Here is a 23,311-nt window from a genome sequence, read left to right as displayed (position 1 = left end):
CCCTCTGCTCAGAGACTTGTCTCTCTGTAAGCCAAACACAAGTTCATTCTGCTTCTCTTGGGGCTCCCAAGAGGTGGAGCAGCATGATGTGTGTACTCTCTTGTTTGTGAATTAATCAATGCTTTCAAAACTGATTGCAACAAGGTTTGGAAATCCCAGGATATATTGCCCTGGCTAATGATGGTATTACCATATGGACTATTCTTCAAAATGCAACACAAGTCTGAAGAGTGAACACTTGTGTTTAGGTCTGCAGCAAACAGTATTTTCATAATCTATTGAACTGCAGGTTTTTTTTTTCTTCTTCAATGAATTGATTAGAAAGTGAAATTGAAAATAATGGAAAATGCCAGTTGCAATTTTGCAGTTAAATGTGATGCTTTGAAATTACTTGTTTTGTCTGACCAAAAATAATCAGTTTCATATCACAACAAGGAATAGCATCAAATTTATTCAACTGAATGTTAAGGTTTTTTTCTTGTAAAAAAAGACTAAAAACTATTAATTATTATGCAATAGATGCAGATAAATGTTTGTTAAATCAACCTTATTCATCAATTAACAAATCCCTACTGCTCTAGTTTTGTTGGGGAAGTTCTTGGCTTTAGTTGCTGCAATAGGATTCAGTTTTACAGAATTTTAGAGAAAGTGTAAGTATCCAGCATTTAAAAGTGTCTCATTACAAAAGAAACAGCCATGCATTGTGTAAAATGGCTGAAGTGCCTGAAGCAGATGTTTTGACAGCATCAAATGTGTAGTAGAAGATGGGTACACCTCTACCATACCTTATTGCATCTCAAATATTGGCTAATGAAGCTTAACTGTAAAAACAATTGCAAACTAGGATAGGAAATCCATTAAAAATCCATGCTTTTTTATCAGTCTATCAATAACCTCTTTAAAGAGAACACGTTGTGGTCCATTGTACAATTTACTGTGGTTGACATACCAGGAATATATATAAAACGATATGTGGCAGGTTGTGCATGCTGCTAAACTATGCTCCCACTATGCTGCCATCATCGGAGTGCAGGTTTGCTGGACGTGTGTGAATGTTTTGGTTAGGTGAGATCAACTGTATAAGGCCTTCGGGGAAATGCCTAGTTCCCATAGAAGTGGTGAAAGGCTTTGTTATTGTTCTGCTGTACAGTTTGACCGGTTGTTTGCCGTAGCCTCTCACCTTCTTCAGTTAATTTCAGTGGGAGCTATGTTCACAACCCTCCACTATGAATACAGTGCTGTGTGTGCAGATCAAGTGGGCAACCTTCAATCCACCACTCTGGATTGCACCCAGTGAATCGTTAATTTATTGCATGTATTTTAGCCCAACCACTTTAATACACAGTTGATAAAACATCTTGTTCTTAGCAGCTTAACATCTTTTGGGACTACAGATGACAAATAGCCTCTTGGCTATTTACATAATAAATAAACAAACCATTATTAGAGGTACTGCTCATTTGGACTTTTTTTTTTTAGCCGTAGACAAAATTGTTTGAATGTCCTGTGATGAAACCCAGGTTGGAACTAATCTATGTTATGAATTTTATGTTTGTACAAATATGTTAATGCGCTCTAATCAGAAGCCAGGGAATGGTACTGAGAAACTCTCCTCTAAGCCCTTTCCCCATTATTTTAAAAGCATTTTCCAAAATGTGTGTCGTTAGACTCAGACCTCAGGGGGAAGTTACACTTTAATAAATACGTAAAGCTATCGTTTTTCTATTATTTTTTTTTAAAAGTAATTTACTTGATGATTTATCGCAAACTACAGAATATCTCACAGCTGTGTAATATCGGGATTAGGTGAGAGAGAGAGAGAGACTCTCAACTTATTCATCTCCAATTTATTATTTGGCTGATATCTGGCAAGCTAGCTTTAGCAAGCTAGCATTAGCTACCTGACAGGAACAGACTGAACAAAGTAAATATTTGACGCATTTCATTTGAATCCAGTGTTTCCACTTCTGGTAACCAGATCATACTTCGTCAACAAACACGAATGGAGAGTTCAGATCAGGATGCAGAGTCTTTCTTTCCAATCCGTACTGTTACTGGTGCTCATGCTGTGGAAAGCAGCAAATCCTTACACGAGCAGCTGGAGCATGTGAATGTTCAACATTTTTGCCTGATAAATGACAACCCTGCTGCTCTGTAGTTTGCCCCAGAGGTCAAAATGGATTGCATGGTTGAACATCACACAGGTTTTGCACACTGCAATCAAACATACATTAAAGGACGGTGTGGAAGAAAAAGTTACATTTTTTAGATTTTTTTTTTTTACATAATGTTTCACAAAGGAGTCACCTTATAAAGTGTGTTGAATGAGTCATGATCTTATTTCACACTGTTCTCTGCCTAAAAGTTACAGCTGCATTGAACAGTTTGACTAGATGGGCTCGTTTACAAAAGCAACCAGCAGCTCCTGAACAGAAGGAAATGAATTATCCTGCTGTTGACCTGAACACAGTTTACAAGAGACAGCAAGGCACCTGATCTTTCCCATTGTTGTACTGGATGCCAGTGGGGAAACACACGCCCTGTATCATAAATGTGGCAGCATGGACGGTTTGTTGAAGCTAAGATAATAGGTCATCATCCTCTCAGAGCCACCGTTTTCTGCTGGGCTTTACCTTCCCGTTGATCGTCTCTCTGCTCGCCTGCTCAGTTTGCTGGTCACGACTCGGAGCCTGACAGAAGTTGAACGGATGCCAAAGCCTGGTTGATTCCAGGAGCCTTTGAATTATTGCCAGTTATTTGTTGTTATGATATGATGGAAAAGACATGGAAGGAAAGAGGGGGCTTTTGCTGCATCAAGCTGTGATCCATGTTTACTGGGGAGTGAGTCACACATCAACAAAAGCATTGTTTGGTCACCTGATCAAATATAGACAGTTACAACTCTTTCAAAAGAAACCGTTTGCATTGCATAATTACATTTTTTTTAGGTGTCTAGAGTGATTCATTGGCAAACTAAACATCTGGCCAGGGCTCCATGGCTTATACGTATTAACTGTAAAGTTTTTTGCAGAACTCTGTCATTGTCCAGCTAGTGTAATCTCTTTGTGCCTGCTACAGTGCTGTAGATGCAGCCAGAATGTCGCCCACATTGTTGTTGTTTTCATACTGGAGGCAACAATTTGATTTAACAACCGTTATGAGTCTCTGGGGTGGTAGGATGTTGAGAGGCCAAGTTCTCTGGCTTGATTTTCTTCCTACTCAGCGGTTTTGCGTTCCCCCCCCCCACACCATCTGAGGTGGTAGTATAATGTAATGGTATATAATAATGCACCCACTATTCTCTATTTTCCCCACTGGTGGATCTTTTGGTCACGCAGATTGCGGTCTCATGCTGGTGGTCTGTTCAGTGGACTTGGCATGTCACAAATGCTCAAGGTGGCCCATTGTTACAAGACTGCTGAAAGGCTTATTCGGCAGTAATTTTCCTTCATCCGTTTCTCTGGAGTGAAGTTAAATGCTGAGCAACTCCCCCACACACACCATGCACTAAGTCAGCAGCCGTGCTAAGTACTGTAGAATTTGTGGTCATGTGTCCACAGTTTGAACTGTCAGCGAGTGAACTCGTGACTGCCCAAGCCTTCACAGAAGAAACATTCTCCTCCACCTCGTGGCTCTTTGAGTTACAGTGTGTATGATGTCCACATGTACAAAGGTATGCAAAACAGTACAACAGCCCTGCTATTACTTCCTACTCGTGAAATTTGTCATGTTCAGTTTTTGTTGACACTTTAAGACAAATGATGGTTAACTAACCTCTCTGGTATTTTTTGAGGATGTAGCGAGTGGCGGTGCTATATTGGACAGCATATCTACGATAAGGTGTTTGAAATGTTTACTCCCTCTATATACGAGAGGAACTTTGTATTAGGAATACCTTTCAATATAAAACTCTACTACTTCCCACACTTTAGAAAATTGACAGACATAATTATTTGACACTGTTTCAGCAACTGCTTTTAATACGGGGGGTATTGACATGTTATGTGCTGTACACTAGAAATGCACATAAACTCATAATTTACTACTTTGACAATGAGATCACGACAGAGAATAATCATACAATTGTGTGTTTATCATGACACAAATTAGGGCATTGAACACAAAAAGCCCATTGTATGTCATTCTGGATAAGAATACAAACTAAAGAATTTTTAAAAAAATATTTGGACTAATGTGTGTGTGTCTGTAAGTGAGGTTAGTGTGGGGCACTGAACGGCATGTGTATATCCTGTATGTGGATGTGTGTACACGCAGCATTTGCAAGAAAAGCGTGTGTGTGTGTGTGTGTGTGTGTGTGTGTGTGTGTGTGTGTGTGTGTGTGTGTGTGTGTGTGTGTGTGTGTGTGTGTGTGTGTGTGTGTGTGTGTGTGTGTGTGTGTGTGTGTGTGTGTGTGTGTGTGTGTCCATGCTTAGTTGCAACACGGGCCCATCCCAACACGTCTGGCCCTGCAGCTGCAGCAGAGCTAATTTTAGCTCAGGATGTGCGTACGCCTCAGTTCCCCTAGCCTGGCCTATCAGAGGAGAGGATGAGGGAGAAAGAGTAGCCAATCTTTCACTCTCTCCTTCTCTCCTTTTATTCTGTGTCCCTATCCCTCTTTCATTCCTTCTGTATTATTACCTGTGGTATGTATTTACTGGCGCTAGCCACTGTTACCTGCCCGTTGGTGACCTTCACTCACCGTAAGTCCTTTCAGTCAGCTGTCGTATTACTAAGGTGTGTACGTGTCAGCCTCACTATCTTTATAACTGTCAGCCATTGTTCTGCATAGAAAACCAGGCACTAGGGATACATTTATACTGCTGTATTTTCTATTAATAAACCTCATTCTATTCATGTGCAGACAGACTACTCCACTGGTGAGTAGCTGGTTCTTGTTACAAATGAGAGAGGCAACGGGGATGGAGATTACAGCGGACTGGTTCACTATGGTCAGGTATTAGAGTTAATCCTCTACCTAGGGGAAAGTGTGTGTGTGTGTGTGTGTGTGTGTGTGTGTGTGTGTGTGTGTGTGTGTGTGTGAGATATGATTGTGTCTATCATGAAGAATAGCTGTGTGTTTTTTAGTGCTGCTGATATATTTGGGCTGTGCAACGTGTTTATGTCCAAATCAGCAGACTGTAACTAACTCACAGTGGTCATGAACCTGCCCCAGATTCTTGTAAAAACTGGCTTTTTGCCCTGTCATCTCACTCCACTTTAACCATTGGTCTTGACTTATATTTTCTGATTGGAGAAGTCAAATGGCCCTGATTTTGAAAGTACAACATATTAATGTCATGATATTTGTACGTGCCGTATGTCAACAGCATCACACTATTGAAACGGCAAGACCTGACCTTTCTCTTGAAGAGATTAAATGCAGAGAATTTCCCAAAAATAACATTAATAAATTGTCACACCATCGTTGGTGGATATTTAGTTTGTCATGGTCATAGCAAACAAACTCGGAGGAAGACGGATGGCGTCAGAAGTGGCACAAACGGAACAGGCACAGAGCTCAGGCTCAATAATTCATGGCTGACTGAGCTAGAGTGACCTTGAAAAATCCCCAGTGTTGTACTGTTGAAACCTGGCACTGCTCATTTAGGGCAGAGAGGAGAAGTTGAGACAGACGGATACAAACTCACAAACATTTCAGTTCAGTTCATAAACGTTTTTTTTTCCTTTTTTCCATTTATTCATGCAGGCTAAGATAATCAACCATGGCATGTCTCATTGTCACAAAGACCATTCATTTTAGATTTTCATCGCTGTAGTTCACATGTGTTCTTTATTTTACTTCTTTTTTTGTGTCTTTACTAGGTTTGAGTTCCCATTTGAGACTTCTGTTACTCACCTTAAGGAGAGAAACACAGCTTCTGTTCCAGGAGATTTTATTGTGAGAAAGCATAAAAAAAGAAATCACAATAGGTCACTTTTTTTTTCTTCACAGAAATGAATCTTGACCAGCAAATGTTTTTAGAGTCCGTACAGGTTTTCATATTCAGCATTTGTTGTCACAGCACCTGGCTGGTACTGTGTAAACATCAGGAACAATGGCAATGAGCACGGACCATCATCCTTTGCTAAAGCAGCAGGGACTGAAATGAGATTTATTCCCCCATTCTTCCTCTGCTAAAGTCTCCCACTAGTCCTGTGGCATGATGATTTAACTCATACCAGTTTTACTGTAAACTGTAAACAAACAAAGCATGAAAACTCAAACACTTTTCAGTTGTGGCGCGGCGGTGAAAAACTGTCGGCGCGATCGCACCAACTGTCTGGAGGTCTCCGGCACACAACAACGGCCTTTTGCTTGATATGTGTGCAGGATATTTCTCCACACGTCATTATCACACCCGCTGACTAAGGCTACTGCCACATTTACTGCGACACTTATTTTTCTTCCAAATGTTCCTAAATTGGCCCCTGCTTTGATGGCTGTTGCGATGACTCACTTTTGCAGGCTCATGTTTGAAACTGAGGCATGTCGGGAAAGTAGTAGACTTCGTGGGGAAATAAAATGTTTGTTTTCTTACGATCAGGTAGCGACTGCAGTAGTGCTCAATAGAAAAGCCCTCTGTAACATATACCTGAATAATAAGCATTGATTGTGTCAGATGTTTCAGTGTTTTCTAAGGCAGTTCATGAATGTCAGCGGTTCATTCAGAAGCCAAAGCAGCAAAACTGCTAACACTGCAAGGGAAATTTGTGAAATTGTGTCCCCAAAAAAGAACTAATACAAGCTCAGTACTGATTGATTTATCTTTGGTAAAGCCAAATTCAGATTTGAAGTCATGTTGTCCCACTATGTGGCTGGCGTCAGGGTCACACACTATAGGATCTTTTACCAGGAGGAATCCTCGACCAGTAGTCTAAAACACAGGCAAGAAGTGACACGTTAAATGATGCAATACCATACATGTTGTCGTTGACAGATGTGGTCACGAAATAGCCTGTTTCCACAAGTTTTTACCTTTTTTTTATATATTGTCTTTAAAGGTGCAACAACAACTTCCCTCTGATTTGGCCAATATAATCAGGGCATTCGCTCCAAAAACTGTTTGCGAGTTGAAAATCAGGGCTTAAGTCCTGCAACATGAACAATGTGTTGCATAACTAAGGGCAGTTTCTACTTGAACAACTATTTAAATCATCTGTGTCCGGCTCCGGCTTCTCTCGCCTGTCCTGGGTGCAGCAGTGGATAAGAGTAGTTCTCTGTACTTTGAAGGGCTGTGACCTTGTGTATGTGTACATTGGTTGAATGAGTCACTTAGTCATGGATACTCGTATGATTCATCTGTCTGTAATGAATGATGAGTATTGTTCGGTGCATCATGAGCCCTCCTTTTAGTACTCACTTGAAAAAGGCCGGTTACTAAAGGGGGTTTGTGGGCTAAAGCGGCATTGTTTTATACTGTGCATTGTTGGATATGTGTTCTTTTATTGGCGCACTCATCAGTTGTACTTGAGCCTGCCGACTAATGCTGCAGCTGTTGTTAGTCCTGTGTGTCCCCTGGCAGAGACGGAGAGGACCGGCTCAGAAGTTGTGTGGGTAAAAGTGCAGTCCTGCTGGTCGTTTTGGATTTTTAGCACCGACTTGTCTGATTGCATAAAAGGATTTTTTTTTTTATTTACCAGCTTAGCTTCCAAATAACAATCTCAGTCAGTGTGTGAACAGTGAACACCGCTGTCCCCTCCCTCATAAGTGTAGTTGGAACAACATGTGACCTCTGCATGACTGGGCTGCTCACTCGCCCTTTTCTCAGTTATGTATAAATCAATGGCCCTTTCAAAAAGTGAAACTATTTTACGCCATAAAATTAACATAAGAATAGAGACTAAGAAAGGGAAGATAAAAAAAAATAAAAAATTGTAATGGCTTTTTGTAGCCATGTCAATACGATTCACCGTGACAGTCTTTTGACATGTTTGATTTATTTATTTTTTTCCTTTTGATTTGAACGATCCCTAAACCTTTCCTTCAGTGCCATCAACAGGTTACTTAATATGCAGTGACATTTTTCATAATCTGTTTAATGGATTGATACACAATTTGTATAGACATCTGTCTGACTGCAAATTCCCATAAGAACATATTGTGTGTTCACTGCTCCGCCATCAAACTAAATTCCCCAAAAACACTTGTTGGCTCAGGTTCGACCGCATACACCGTTGAGCAGAGTGTTTAGCAGTGCCATTGTGCTTTTGGGTAAGAAGTGCCGTTAACAGGATGAGATGACACTCTTCTATTCCCTTGTGAGCCTCGCCACAGGACAATAAGCAGGTCCTTTTCAGAGGAAGGGCAGCCCTTAAAGGGAACTTTGCTTATTGTAATTTCGCCAGGCATCGTTAGCTGCATGACATATTTAGCCAACACTGACTGCTGGCTGGGGACTGCGGTTGTTACTAGACACACAAATACGTGGGTGAGATGGATGCAGAGGGGGAGGAATTACACCATAGTCCCAAGTAAGGTCCTAGATTATTATGCATTTCTGTAACCAGAGGGGAGGACAGGGTAGTCATTATTCTCTTTTTCCCAGCCTTAGCTAGATACGTACTTAGTCTTATTATTACAGCAGTTTTGCATTGACTATGGTTTTTGGTTTGCATGAGAACCCTCACCAATGGCCGAGGCCGAAGGTAAACACCCTTTTTGTTTAGACTGGAATTGTTGATGCGAAGAAAATGCATGTTCTTTTGTTACGGTGTCATACTGTTTTATTTTGCACCGTATAATTTGCCGTCTGGCTTATGGAACAATTCAAAGATCAATCCACTGCAGCTCAAAAGATGGTGGTTTCTTTCACTTATCTGTTATCTCATTTAGGTCCTCTAGAGATGTTATTGGTGGACGTGCGTCCTGCATACATATAATGTGCTTTTGAGAAGACAGGGAGGAAATAGACAATGAGACAAACTTATAAAAGATATCTAATACAATAATTGTAAAATTGAAAAAAACCCAACACCCATTAAATTATTTGGGCTAGTGTTTGGCATGTTTTGTATTATAGATGTAATGCTCCATTCAGTTCAGTATATTTGATTTTATATTGCAGTATTAATCTAACCGTCGAACTGTAGTACAACTCAATTTAGGTATCGAATAAAATTACCAAAATGAACGGACTGGTTTGGGCTAATCCAGCTACTTAAATGCCTGATAAATCAAAGCACTCTGATGCAAATATTGCCAAACGGCTCTGCTCATTGGAGGTCTTGTACACCCAGCAATGTTAAAAGGAAAAGAGAGAACGCGATACAGAATGTACCATGAGCCCACTGCTAGTGTTTACTGTTCTGAGAACTAATTTCTACTGAATTTATGGAGTGAGATGGATACCTCGAATTAGTTTGATCACATTTAATGGATACTAATCTCCTAAAGACCTTAAAATATGTTCCTGTCAAACCTTTAACATAATGAATCATCCAATACATAATATATCTAAGGTTGTGTTGTGTTATTCATCCCTTATTCCTCCCCTTTGCTGTATTTACTCAACCTGGAGCCACTGTTACCCTGGGCTTGAATGAGTCATCCAGAATAAGTACGCTTTATCTGGCCAAGCAAAAATAAATACCACATCACTCTGGACAGATGGGACTTGTGCATGGTAATTTCCTTGAGTTTTTTTGTGATGGATTGCTAATGTAAGAGTCCTTCAGATAAACACAAGGCTCTGTTGAAAATGCTTAACATCAGATGGAGTGCTTCTCAGCGACCCGCAGCAAAGCAGAGTCGTCTCTTCTGTGTCTTCTTTTGTGCCACTGAAGCATGGATTAATTTTGACAAGTACACTAAATACTATGGGCGTGGACCCTCAAGAACAACAAGTTGGCCAGCTGAGCATTTTAATATTTTTGTTGACCAAGTGCACATTTTTATTATGAGACCTAATCCATGTTATTGGTAATAATCCTAATGTATGCAGTGAGGCTTCGCTGCATCTCAGTTCCTTAATGTTGACTCGTTTAGTGGAGGGCCGTGCTGTTGTAGCAACCATCTGATGGTTTCCAAGCGTCAGCTGCTTTGCACATTGTCTTGACTCAGTATCCGTCATGTATGGTGTGTATTGCTGCCAAGAGGAATTCTATTTTTAACAAAATGAGATTTAAAACCATTGTTTGAAAAGTTATTACAAGTTCACTTTTAACAATGCTTCAAATACCTCAATCTTTTTTTTCCCCAAACAATGAAACCATGCAATAAAATCCATAAAACTTCAGAAAAACATCAAAAATGTTGGCTGGTCCCAAATACCATACGGGCTCCGAAGCTTTGATAGTAACAATTTCGATAGTAACAATTTTGCTGTCACACAAAGAGCCCTCATGTTTCTATGACCAAAATGGAAGGGACAAGCTGTCTAAATTAAATTTTGAAACTAATGCTGCGAGCATCTTTTATTGGAAACATTTGCAACACTGGGCTGGGTTTCTCTGTTGGATCAGTTTAAAAACCCAGCATTCTGTTATTTTCTGCACAGGGAAAACGCGGGAGTAATTTTGCTGGAGTTACTATTAGTTTCCTCTAAAGGGATAATATTTCATCATTTTGAAATCCAATTCTATATAGAATGCTATTTCGAGCTTAATCTAACTCTATATTAAATTTAATCCAATGATAGTAAATATATTATCATGTAGAGTTAAATAAGTAAAAGAGTAAATAAGTTAAAAAAAATACTCAAGATTTTACTTTTTAGATTTAGACTGGGACCAAACATTATATTTTTTCTCAATTTGAGTAAAATGTACGTTGTCAAACTTACTGTGTAAAGATGTCCAACACTGGCTTAATGGATCATGTTTCCTTGTGGTTGCAGGTGACCCTCAGTGATTGACAGATGTGTGACACTGCGGAGAACCATTTGCCTCTCCGCGTGGAGATCTGAGTTCTGGGACACTGAGGTAAGCTCATTTTTCTTTATGTGGAAAAAAGGTGTGCACAGGTTATATTATGGATTGATAGATTGTCATTATCAATTAGGTAAAATGTTACTCTTGAAAATGACTTTAGCGATTTGACTCATGAATCCAGAAACTGCAAATGAGATTAAAATATGAGCTGTTGATCTCATTGATGGATGGTTTCTTTCTTTCTTCTTTCCTTATTGTTGCAGTTAAATATGTTTTCATCAATGTTTGTTCTATTGGTTTAATGTTTTTTGTCTTTTTATATGTCTTCTTTAGCAATTAAACCAAAAAAAGAACAACATTAGCCCTAACTCTTTAATTGCATACTGCCCCTGAAATGTGAAAGATAACAATGTTACATCCTTTCAAGTTTCTTTCAAGAGTATCAGCTCCTCTTTAACTGACACTTATTACACCCCCACTATTTTATACACCTAATGAGAACATTATAATCCACAAAACGGACATTTCCTTTTGATGGATATTTGCCATTGCCAGAAAGTCATTTGACTACAGTTCCCATGGTAACTGAAAAGCCTGCCCTGCCGATGGAGGATTTCACATCAGCGAGTCTTTGACAGTTTGACAAGTCGGAGGAAATGAATGAGTCAGCGTTTCATGAAGAGCTGAACAAGCTTACTAAATGGAGCCTTTTCAATTCACACACTCAGATTTTAATCACTGTACTTGCACAAAAAAGATTGAACTGGTTCAGATAGTCATCTGCTCTGAGCAGCGAACATGATCTCTGTCTCTTCCAGGCACACAGCAAATAGGATATGCTGCTCCCCTAAGCCTGCTTTGTAGCATTTTCAGGCTGATCTGCACAGTCCAAAGAGCCGCGCATCATTTTATTTTGGATTTGTTTAAGGCGATAACCTTGAAATTCTGCTTAGAAACATTAAAGTGCCTTTAAACTCTTACAGGATACAGACAGTACCTTTGACTACAGTTCAACGTAGAATTTTTGAAGAATGTGTTTATAGAAAATGAGTTTTGCCTCTCATTTAATACTCACATTATATTAGATATAAACTGCTTTATATATTATCATATATCTGCAATGTCATATAATATGGCTAATAACAAATTGGAATTACATTTTACTTGCATTTAACTACATTGTGTCAGAAATGGTACTTCAGAGACCTTGAATACAGCTTTCATTGTTGCATTTATTTATTTTAATAATTCTTCAGAAATTTAAATCCAGACAAACCCTAAAGCTTGTGCAAGTTATCTGGCCTGAAATGATTTGGGTGTACCAAATACGATCAAACAGGGGTGTCAGCATTATGGCTTACTGTGGGAGGGAAAATTAGTACTGTGCACACACACAGTCTTACATTGTTAGGTACTTACTAAAAGGAACAGCACGTGAACATCTTTTAAGCAGGGGTTGTTAAATCTGACAGCCTGCATGTGCATATTCTATATTTAGTGCCCACACGGCTTTTCCAGCCTCCCCGAATCTGAACAGTTTCATACGTCTTAACTGTTTCCATAATCTCTGTGCTTTTGACTTTATTCAGTTCTGTATGTGTCACAAAGTTAACCGAGGACGCTGACCCAGATACGGCAATGAGTTTACTGACAACACTCCTGTCACATGTTGCACACCGAGGGGGAGCGTTCATGTGTCAAAGCAGGGGAAGAGCAGAGATATGAGTGAATATGCTTTATTTAAATAGCTCATTGCTAAACAGTCTGGTGTCTAAAAATAGTTGTGGCATACTGCTACAAGCACGTGATCGCTCTATAGTTGGTTAATTTGACAGTTGAACAGCCACAGTATTTGCTAAAAAGCTGAAAACCGAGGGAATTGTCTTGACGTCTGACAAGAACGCTTTACAATCAGCCAGCAGAGGCTTTTCCCTGAAATGTAATGTGGGATCTTCCCACTTTGAAATGAGAATATATTGAGTTAATCCTAATCCCTAATCCCGCCAACTCAAAACCACAACAACTTTACGAGCCACATAGTTTGGCTGTATGTTCGCCGTGAGTGAACACAAGAGACAGAAGTAAAAAAAACTCCAGTCTGAGAAACACGTTTTGGGAGCAGCATGTTCTTGAAATGTTGAGGCCATTGACAATGATGCAGACTTTAAGCATTTCCATAATCAAAAGGTGAGACATGGAGCATGGAGAGGGTGCATGTCATATGAACTGTAAGATTTCTTTTTTCAAAGAGGCTCCAGTGTGACCATAAAGTAGTGCTCACATTACTGAGATCAGGGGCAGGGATTTGTATCTTTGCCAGTTGTGTGTAGTTGCTGGTAGTGTAGCTCAGGTTTGGTTTCTTTTTAATTTATTTAATTACCCAATTTTTTCCCATTTTATTGTCGTTCTGACTTTGCCACTCAGTCTAAGTTGCCTAACATAAAACGTACTTAACAATGTGGCTTGTATAACAAATTTCCCCTTTGGGATAAATAAAGTATACTATTGAATTATTTCTAGTTTTGTTGCAGGTTGTTGTCACACTTATTTTGTGGACTTTTGGCTGTCTTAAAGGCTAACAATGGCAGCTTAGAAATAAAGTCTGAAGTTGTCAAATTGTAAGAAAGGATTTGTTTCTTTCCCATTTATGGTAAAAATATACACAAACTCCAGAAATAAAGGAGAAGCATGGTTTATGTCTGTCATTTTGTCAGCTAGGCACACCGTGTCTTGTTATCGCAGACAGTCTGTTTTCAAACTGTCTCTGGAGTCTAACTGCTCCACCGATCTACACACTGACCTGAGACATGTTCCTCCATCATATCCTTTTTATGGGATAATGAATGGGAATATATTTTCCATGGTATGAAGTCTGAAGGAGAAAGGGCTTTTTATGTTGTGCAGTTGGCTCAAGCTAATTTAAGCTTCTGGATACAGAGAGCAAGACCAAGGATAACAGTGTGCCACTGCCTGTAGCTCAAGCTCCGAATGTATACAAAGAGACTCGGGACTAACTGTCTTATGTTATCTCATCTCTCCTGATGTGCTGCTGGGGATAAAAAGTGTGTGATTATTCTGCAAATTCAGATCTCTAGCTTTATGTTTTTAACATCATTGCAAGTCAAATCAGTGGTTAGCTGCGTTGTGGGGTTTTGTGTCTGTTTCACAAGATGAGAATGCACAAAAAAAAGACTCTGGCTATCACTTTGACTACCACAGATTTAATTTGTCAAGGGAAAGCCCTATTTGACTTCCAGTAGTGGTTCATGTTCATGTCATCACTTATCCATGGTGACAGGCGAGGTAGCTCCTTATGTAAGAGTGTGGTCAGCATCATAGCTACCACATGTGTTGTATCCCATTTACTACAATTAGCATAGCTGTTGACCACTTTTTAAAGCGTACCATTGTTTGTTATAGATTACTAATTACTGTTAACCATGCTGGGAATTATTTTTTAAATGTATTTAAACGTGCAAGACTTAAAACTAGTGATCCATGTCGATGAATATTTAGTTTCCTTTATTTTACTTTTTACGAGGCACAATATGTTTTATTTTTTTATTGCGCTGACGCAAATAATTGTCTGCTTTCTATGGCGGATTCCAATAAGAGAATAGATTATTCCAGATGCTTGTATTTTTATAAAGACGTTTATGTTTACCTAAGGGTAAGAAATGCTAAGATGTAGTTAGGAAAGATTGACTCTATCTCTGTCTCAAACTCTCTCTTCCTGTCTTCCGTCGTTTTTTATCTCCTGCAGGCAGCCAAGGGGGGTGTCTCTGAGGAAGATGCTGAGTTCAGAGCGCGGTGTTGTCGAAGAATGGCTCTCAGAATTCAAGGTAAAAGGCCCTCCTCTCATGACTCATGACTGTCCGTCATGACTCATGTCAATGAAATGTTCTCCTCGAAGTCATCCTTTTTTCATTTTTTTTTTCCAACTGCGATAGGAGGGTGTTGAGCGTACAAGTTTGTGCCTATCACCTCTTCAGCTTTTCTTTGGAATTTCTTACTAATTTACATGGATAGAAATGTACTTTATTAATCCCCAAAGGGAAATTGTTGTCATAGTAGCAGCGCCACACACTTTACAGACACCAAATGGAATAAACTAAACAAAATAAAATAAAAAAATATAAAATTGTGTATATAAAATGTATATACACAATGGAATACATATAACTGCAGTGTATTAAGGAAATTAAATTAAATGTAAACAAAGTGTGCAAAATATGAATACAAATAACTGTGCATGAATACACAATATAATACAAATAACTGTGCATTTATGAAGTGTAGGATCTGGCCTGAGGTGATTTGTTGTACAGTCTAATTGCAGTGGGCAGGAATTTCAGTGAATGCAAGCAGGTGCTGTAGGCTTGTAGGACAGTGAAGATTCAGGGTCAGCTCTAATTTCCTCAGTGTGAGCTGAACTCTCTCACAGATGCACTTCAGATCTGTATCATCATGCTTTCATTGAAACTTGTATGAAAAGTCAAAGGTTTGCTTTACAAACACAGGCAGTCATTCACATCAGATCATCCTTTAGTTTCCAAAGTACAGAAACTGTGCAAGCCTTGATGTTGACACCATTACAGCTTCAAAGTGTTCTCTCGGGTGCTAAAAGCTAATGAAAAAGACTTAAACTTATGAATTGGTCAACTGCACTTCATAACTGAAACTCAAACATGATAAAATTCCTGCTGTTGGTGGTTTTGTTTTGTGTGGGTTTTTTTTACATGGTTCAATGTCTCAATGTGAAACAAAAGTCTGTATGGATTTCTCAAAGATACATGGATTTTCTTATTGTAAAAAAGTTAATTTAAATATAGATGTATGGTTAGGCTGCATCCAAACTCGGTTGTTCTTTCACTGATCTTATATTACTGGCAGCTTTAACTAAAGATGACTCCCAGGTTTAATTTATAAACAATCCAGATTACTCTTTGGGATCTGCAGGTTGGCTTTAGCTTTGCATGTCACTACATTACCGTTATTCTACAGCCGGGTCTAACAACATTTATTTAAACATGAGGAAATACAGCACTGTGACACGGATCTAACCACTAGTGACGATGTCTATACTCACAGAGCTACTTTCGACAAACAATTCTCACACACGCACACACACACACATAATTCTCTCACACTGTATGTATGATAATTGGTTATTGTTTCCTTTCTAGGCAGTGTGTCGCATACATTCAATAAAACCAAAGAAGCTCAGCAGCAAACAAACTGTTAGTCTGTTACTCTACTTATAACCATATAAGAAATGTGGCTGCTAAAAGACAACACTTGGGTCATGGCCACTGGAATTCACTTTCTTGTTATAATCTATATGGGATCTAAGGAAAGCAAAAAGTAGACAGGCTAAAATAAAGGAATCGGTGTATAGTGCTGCAGAGAAAGCACTAAATTGTGAAAGAGGGAGTATGCAGGATGATGAATAGTGAGGGAGATAGATTGGTATGACTCATTGGGTGAGTTGGTGCAGACCGAGCACATTGTGTTCTGTCCTCAAAATGACCATACTTAGGCTGTTAAGAGAAGATTTCTCTGCCTTCTGTCATCTGCAGACGAACACACAGTCTTGACCATTTAAAGAATTTCACCACAGGGTATTCTGAGCCTGTCGGATATCATCACTCTGACGTTCGGTCCCTTGAACAAGGTTATTTTGTGGTTTCTTTTCATGAGTTGTGTCCACTTTTACTTAGCTTGCCTCACTGTATTGCCCGGTCAGGTATTTTTCCAATGTTTTTTCATCAAGGCTTTTTGACATTCTAATCTAGGAAAAAAAATGTGAAATACACAATTAATGATGACATAATTCAGTTAAGCTGCTTCAGTTTTAGGGTCCTGGTGTTGTGCCTGCTAGGTCACAGTCACGGCTCCCTGGGAAACATAAAAATAACAGCCATTGTCAATGTTATTTGGAACACTTTTAATTGTATTATTGCATACAGCAATATGCATTATTATGAACATTTTCCTGCTGTAAATACAATCATATTAAAAAATTTGGGCTATTCAGGTGTGGGTCATAGATCTAGTTCGAGAGAGTGATTAGAACTAACATAGCATGAGGTTTACAATAGACTTCCAATAGATGAAAAATATAATATGTTTGGGCAGCTGCTGGTGGGAAAACTACTCTAAAGAAATGTAAAACAGAAAAATTCTAATTGCTCAGCAAACCTTTTTCTCTCTACTCATTCCAGTCCTTACCAGAAACCCGCATCCCCAGCTACGCCGGTAGCCTCCATCTGAAGAAGTCCTTGGTGCCAGCTCTCTACAGAGTCATCCAGGACCCCAACAATGAGGTGAGAGGGCACAAAGAGACTCCCAAATATGGCTGTTTTTAGCGCTGTTGCTTGTGACTCATACAAAGTTGTCCTAGTTGGCAGTGAGCAAGACACTGACACACAACTGGGTCTTCGAGCTACATACACATGCACATTAAAACACGAGCGCACAAGTAAAAAGGACGGGCGCTTGACGCCAGCCACTCTACGTGTGAGATGGCACACAGTGTGTTCTCTAGACACACACACATACTCTGACAGATTTGAACATCTGCTGCCCAAACTGGAAAAAAAACACATTTATAATTAAAGATACAGACACATTATATACACAGACTTGGTCACAAACGCAGTTTAACATTTAACATTTAACAACACGCAAACCTAATTACAAGACCTAATTTTTGAGCAAAGGCCTGAGGCACTTATTGAGACGGGACTTTAATTTCACTCTCATGATAGAGTTGGTGCCTTCAATTCTCTTCACCCCCCCTTTTTCGCTCTTCTGTGGTCGAATTTGGGTGTCAAGCAACCAGGAATCTAAATTCCATTAGCGTCGCCTATCTGCCTGCATAATACCATTAATGGTTTGACAAGGTGTGTGTGTGTGTGTGTGTGTGTGTGTGTGTGTGTGTGTGTGTGTGTGTGTGTGTGTGTGTGTGTGTGTGTGTGTGTGTGTGTGTGTGTGTGTGTGTGTGTGTGTGTGTGTGTGGTTGCAGAGAGAGTGAGATTGCAGAGAACTGTGCTTGTGTATGTATGGGTGTTTTTTTGCTGATGACATGGAGAGCCAAATGCTTTGCCAAGTTAATTAATGAGTTGCCGCTTATTTCAGGGTTGGCCACAGTCCAGCGCACACGCACTTCACTGACCCCTGAACAGTATAAACTCATTAGCTCAGCTACCGACTCCCCTGAGAGTTCATCTGACCAGACTTCCATCCATTGTAGTGATGTATCCCCTCCGCTCCACTATTGAGGTGCAGCAAAACTTTCCCTACATCTATCTGAGCGTATATAGTGAGGATAACGTTCATTCAAGTTTTGAAATGAGAGCTTTGAAGCAAAGACAATGTCTCAATGTGTTTGGTATTCAGATGAGCGAGCAGGTTATTTAGATTTTGCAAAGCCATCGAATCATGTTAATTTCTGAATATTTTATTTCCACTTGGGTCTCAGACCTTTACTTATTTGCATTTACTTGTATCCACTTTCATTTACTTCTACCTCACCCCTCTCTATCCAGCTGCTGGAGCCTGTCTGCCACCAACTGTTCGAGCTGTACCGGAGCTCTGAAGAACGCCTGCGCCGCTTCACCCTGCAGTTCCTGCCCGAGCTGGTGTGGGTATATCTCCGCGTCACAGCCAGCAGGGATCGTCAGAGCAACGGGTGCATTGAGGCCCTCCTCCTGGGCATCTATAACCTGGTGGGTGTCTGTAATGAAGGGGCAGGAGGGAGTCAAGGCAAGACATTGTACAACATGTACATTTAAGGCAATCAATTTCAACATGCTCGCTTTGATATACATTTTTGTGAGCCATTTTGCATACCCAATCAAAGTATGTATTTGGTTACTATGAAGAATGTAAAAAAGCAACTGCAAGGTGGCTGCAGACAAGGAGCTGATATTCAACACAACTAATGATCAGTAAAAAAAGACAAAATGTGTTCCAACTTCCTGAATGGATGATTGTTCTTTACATGGATTACGTGTGCGAATGTGACTGTAAACATCATCCAGGTAATGTATCTTTTCAGAAAACGTTGAGTCCCTGCAGCTTGAGGGATGTTGCCCTGTTTCTGACCCTGACGGAGAATCACACCATTGTTATCACCATCATTATAGCAATAGCCAGCAGGCATGGCCTTGGTATCCAAATTCCTGCAGTTGAACTTTACTCTTAAACACATGATGCGATAATTGGATAACCAGGATGCTGTGGCTGTCCAGAACTCATTCCACTTGTTCATGATTCATTAAGAGCCTCAATATCATACAGCCTAATTGTCTACATATTTTCTTACTGATGAACATGAATGAATATAGGTACTTATGATATCTAAGAAAAGGCTGTGCTTGTCTTTGAAACATATCTGATATTTGTTTTTATAACCGTGATGATGGCAAGGTGATTGTCTGCACCAAAACTTTCCTATGCAAATCCCTGGTTATCGTTGAGACCAAATACAGGTAGAACAATGGTGAGGCTGTACAGCTGTTGACAGCAAAGAGGATCTACAGGGAAAGCCCTGGTTAATGGATATACCCAGGATAGATTGCATCACAAGGAAACACCCTTGGGGAAATAGCCTAAGAGCTTGAGATATCAATAGAAATAGCTCCATGTCAGCCAGCACTGCTGAAGGTATAACCATGCATAATTTATTCCTCTGTCTTTACCCCACACACACACACACACACACACACACACACACACACACACACTGTACATGCTCATAGACCTCTCTCATTGATGACTGAGCTCCGATAAACAGCTGTGCTCTCAGCGGTCCCATCAGATGTTCAGAGATATCCTGTGAGGCAATGAAGGGCGGGACAAGGCCTGAACTGATTGTACACCTGGGGAGATAAAAGGTTAAAGTCCCTTTTTGTGCCACACTCCAAAACCTAGTATATGGATGCTTGGACGGGTGGAGTGATATGTAGATAGACCACTCTGATCAACACATATGGAAAAAGAATTGCAGTAAAAGCACATGTATCCATATTTAATGATATTTTCTATATAGAATATAATTCCTCCAGCATCCACACCTCTCATATATTATACAGATAAAATGGAGATACGTACTCAAAGAAAACATTGAATATCACTTTGCCTCTAACAATGCCTATTGTGCTGGCATGCTGTAAAAGCCATTGTCGATAACTCTTACACACCACTTGAATCCTTCTCAGCTGCACATAATTGGTTTACAGAGCAGAGTAGGAATATCAAGTGCTTTCTACCAAAGAAAGAATGCTCAACTCAACGTCTCGGTAGTTGTTATCGTTTTGACCAAGGTTGTGACTGGTGGAGATAATCATGTGTCACTACGAGAAATGACGTCATTTTTGTGCATCACAGTGTGAAATTGGAGTTGAGAGGTGTGGGTGCTGGCAGTGACATTTAATCTGTCAGAGTCAATAACATGCACCAGCAGAAAGGCCTAATGCCAGCTCAACAGCGTGAGGGACAGTGGACTGTCAGCTATATGCTGCTAAATGCGTTCCCTAGGATTTAACTGGGTTAAAGTTATGGAAGTAGAAATCTGATTCCAAATCTGACTTTTACTGACTTTCATTATAAACAACACTGCTTTTCTGTCTCTTCCCCCCTCTTTTTGGCTTTGCAGGAGATCGTGGACAAAGATGGCAACAGCAAGCTCCTCTCCTTCACGATCCCATCTCTGTCCAAACCGTCGGTATATCACGAGGTAGGGCTCTTTTCTCTACCATCTCCCTCTCCTTTCAGTGTATTTTGTGGTGGTGGACGTGTCGGCTGCTTCTGTCACTTCCTCTCCGTCTTTGCCTTTTTGAGACTTTATGTAGCTGGCTTTTGGAAGATGACACCTCCTCAGTGTCCCAACGCGACAGGAGGTCACTTTGTATTAACCTCACCTCCAGGCCATATCCATCTGTGCGTTTCTAGGTGTCAGTGTGTTTCTGAAACCGGAACTGGGGAGGGAGGTTTTCACACAGTTACTTCTGTCACTTTGTGTGTCCTTCTCTATCACGGCCAGCTTTTCACCCCGCCTTTTTGTTCTGAAGTTCCTCTCTGCCAGAGTTTATTTTCCTACTTGCTGTGTATAACTGTGCAAACATTCAGCATGAAAAGTTTAGGCAGGCCCGGAATAGATCCTTTACAATTTTAAACTTATACTGAAACTTGTCTTTTGTTTGAAATGAGGTGACTTTTAACTTTAGTTTTCAGGCCTCATTCATTCAGTTTTAGTTACTCACTCTGTCGTGGTGGGTTTGTGTAAACTCCCCAACTTCTGACCTGACTGCTAAAACAGGGCACAGTATTGACTATTGTGTTGAACTGGAATCCATGAGGTGTTTTAACAGGACATGCTGAACTAGGACTATTTACTGAGGGCAGAAAGAAGCAGTGTGTCTTGTTGGTCAGTTTTCTTTTCCTGTGACCCAAAGGGAATGGAACCACGATCTTTTCCAATACCCGACACACTAGGTTTGTTGCCTGAACCTAAGTAGATATTTGACAGAACAGGTTTATACTCCGTCTGTGTGTGTGTGTGTGTGTGTGTGTGTCTGCAGCATGTGCTGAGGGCAATTTATCGCCGTAATTACAAGCTTCAGAGGCTCTTTCCTCCACACTGTGAGAATGGAAAAATCATAGGGGGGGGGTGCACACGTGAATCACAGCAAGCATCTTAGGCAGTAGTACCGCTCCACACATCACGGGCCCTCATCCCCAGGCCTCTTGCATTAGCATACACTCACGTCTCTCTTTGTGAATTCATCCATCCTCCACTCCTTCTCTGCTCAAAACCGCCCAAGAGGCACAGAATATCAATTCAATATAGAAGTGACTTTTGCTCTGCGCACCATCAGGATGTGGTGGCCTTGTGAGATTTTCCCAGCTCGACATAACTCCGTCATTGGTTTCTTTTTCTCCACCACTTTTTCATTTTTTATGTTATGACCCAAAGAGACAATTAATATACCATATCAACAAAGTTTGCTAGGAACATGTCTGATTGCTCTAAATTGACTCGAAGCAGGACAAAAGGTGCGGGATTCTCTACATACCGGTTGCCTTTCAATTGTTTAATAAAATCACGATAGAAAAAGACCCAGAAAAGCCAAAGATTGCAGGTTTTACATTTTTTAAATGCCAGGAAATTGTTTCGCAGAAGTATTAAGTCACCGAGTTGCTGATGATTCTCATCTCATGATCAACTCAGTGCTGCTTTGGTGCCTGACTCAAAAGATAATAATGAAATGACATGACTTTGTTGAGTATAAAACACTGCAGACCTGTCAGTATATGTGCACAGAATTAGAAACATGTTTAATTAATTGAAAGGAACTAGTGCAGAAATTCTGAGCTTAATGTTGCATGAAGGACTTTTTATAGTCTTTGCACGGTCAACAATCTATCAAATAAAATTGGAAACAAATCCCAAATTTGGAAAATGAAAGGAGTACTACCAGCTAATTCAGTCAGAAGTGAAAGTTTGGCAGAGGTCCAGTAGTAATATTGTGTCACTGTAATAAAGTCTGACCATTTATCACGGCATGGAAAAGGCGCAGTTTGACACTCGACAACTTGAAGGGTACAGTGGCTTGTTTGCAACATCATCACTGCCAGTTTACTAGCATTAAGTAAGCCACCAAGTGTTACATTAACTTTGTTTTCGTGTGTGTGTGTGTGTGTGTGTGTGTGTGTGTGTGTGTAGCCTTCTAGCCTGGGATCCATGGCATTGACAGAGGGGGCCCTCTGTCAACATGACCTGATCAGAGTGGTGTACAGTGGCCTCCACCCACAGAGGGAGACCTTCACAGCTCAGAACAGGTACCACTCTGACTCTCACAATCTGTTCACAGAGAGGCAATAATCTGAGACGCAGGAACGTCACAAAAGAGATTAAATTGCAGCAGTTTAGAGACGCTGTGTTCAGTCTATCGTACTGAATAACTTACCGGAGGGCGACACCTTTTGTTGCTTTTTGGATACAGAGAAATGGCAGCGCTCGAGGCCTTTTAGCCTCGGTTAACACTGCCGGACTTTCATCATTCACTTACCAATTTGCTGTGTTGCTTTCACCTCTTATCCTTTCCTGTTCCTTCCCCATAATGTGAATAATACCTTTTGAGATGATCAGAGCTTCACCCTCGACGCTGATGCAGCCTCCTCTGGCCAGACTAGGAAGGCCTGAAAGCTTTTTTGGCTCTCCCATTCTCTCTGCTTCTGTGGATGAATGATAGTTTCAGCATAGTAATGAAGCATAATGAAGCCCTGCCTGAAAAGGGTCTGCCGTTTGCAGGGACGCATGCGCAGAGACGCACACATCTGCAGCTCTGACACTTCAGATGTACAGTGTAAGAGCAGCACGTATAGCAGTGCAGGGCTTGGCCATGATGAACATCGAGCGTCATAAATATAGTGA

The 23,311-nt window shown here is 40.3% G+C and overlaps 1 protein-coding gene across 4 annotated transcripts in view; it reads left to right on the top strand.

The window, feature by feature from the left end:
- Positions 1-23,311, top strand: part of LOC137782597 (hyccin 2-like) — a 38,799-nt gene that overhangs the window by 2,468 nt on the left and 13,020 nt on the right. For 3 of the 4 annotated variants that reach the window (XM_068571997.1, XM_068571994.1, XM_068571995.1), the window contains exons 2-7: positions 10,836-10,920; positions 14,633-14,711; positions 17,094-17,195; positions 18,420-18,599; positions 20,531-20,611; positions 22,601-22,716. In XM_068571997.1, the coding sequence (XP_068428098.1) occupies positions 14,661-14,711; positions 17,094-17,195; positions 18,420-18,599; positions 20,531-20,611; positions 22,601-22,716 (530 nt within the window). In that variant the 5' untranslated portion in view covers positions 10,836-10,920; positions 14,633-14,660. Of the gene's footprint in view, positions 1-4,683; positions 4,701-10,835; positions 10,921-14,632; positions 14,712-17,093; positions 17,196-18,419; positions 18,600-20,530; positions 20,612-22,600; positions 22,717-23,311 lie in introns of those variants that run through there. The other variant, XM_068571996.1, reaches the window with a different exon arrangement.

This window comes from Clinocottus analis, unplaced genomic scaffold (genome assembly GCF_023055335.1).
Source record: "Clinocottus analis isolate CAN_PGR_092001 unplaced genomic scaffold, fCliAna1.0.p SCAF_12, whole genome shotgun sequence".
NCBI classification, from domain to species: domain Eukaryota; kingdom Metazoa; phylum Chordata; class Actinopteri; order Perciformes; family Cottidae; genus Clinocottus; species Clinocottus analis.
The sequence above is the reverse complement of the archived record's forward strand: the minus strand, read 5'-3'. Positions and strand labels throughout refer to the sequence as shown.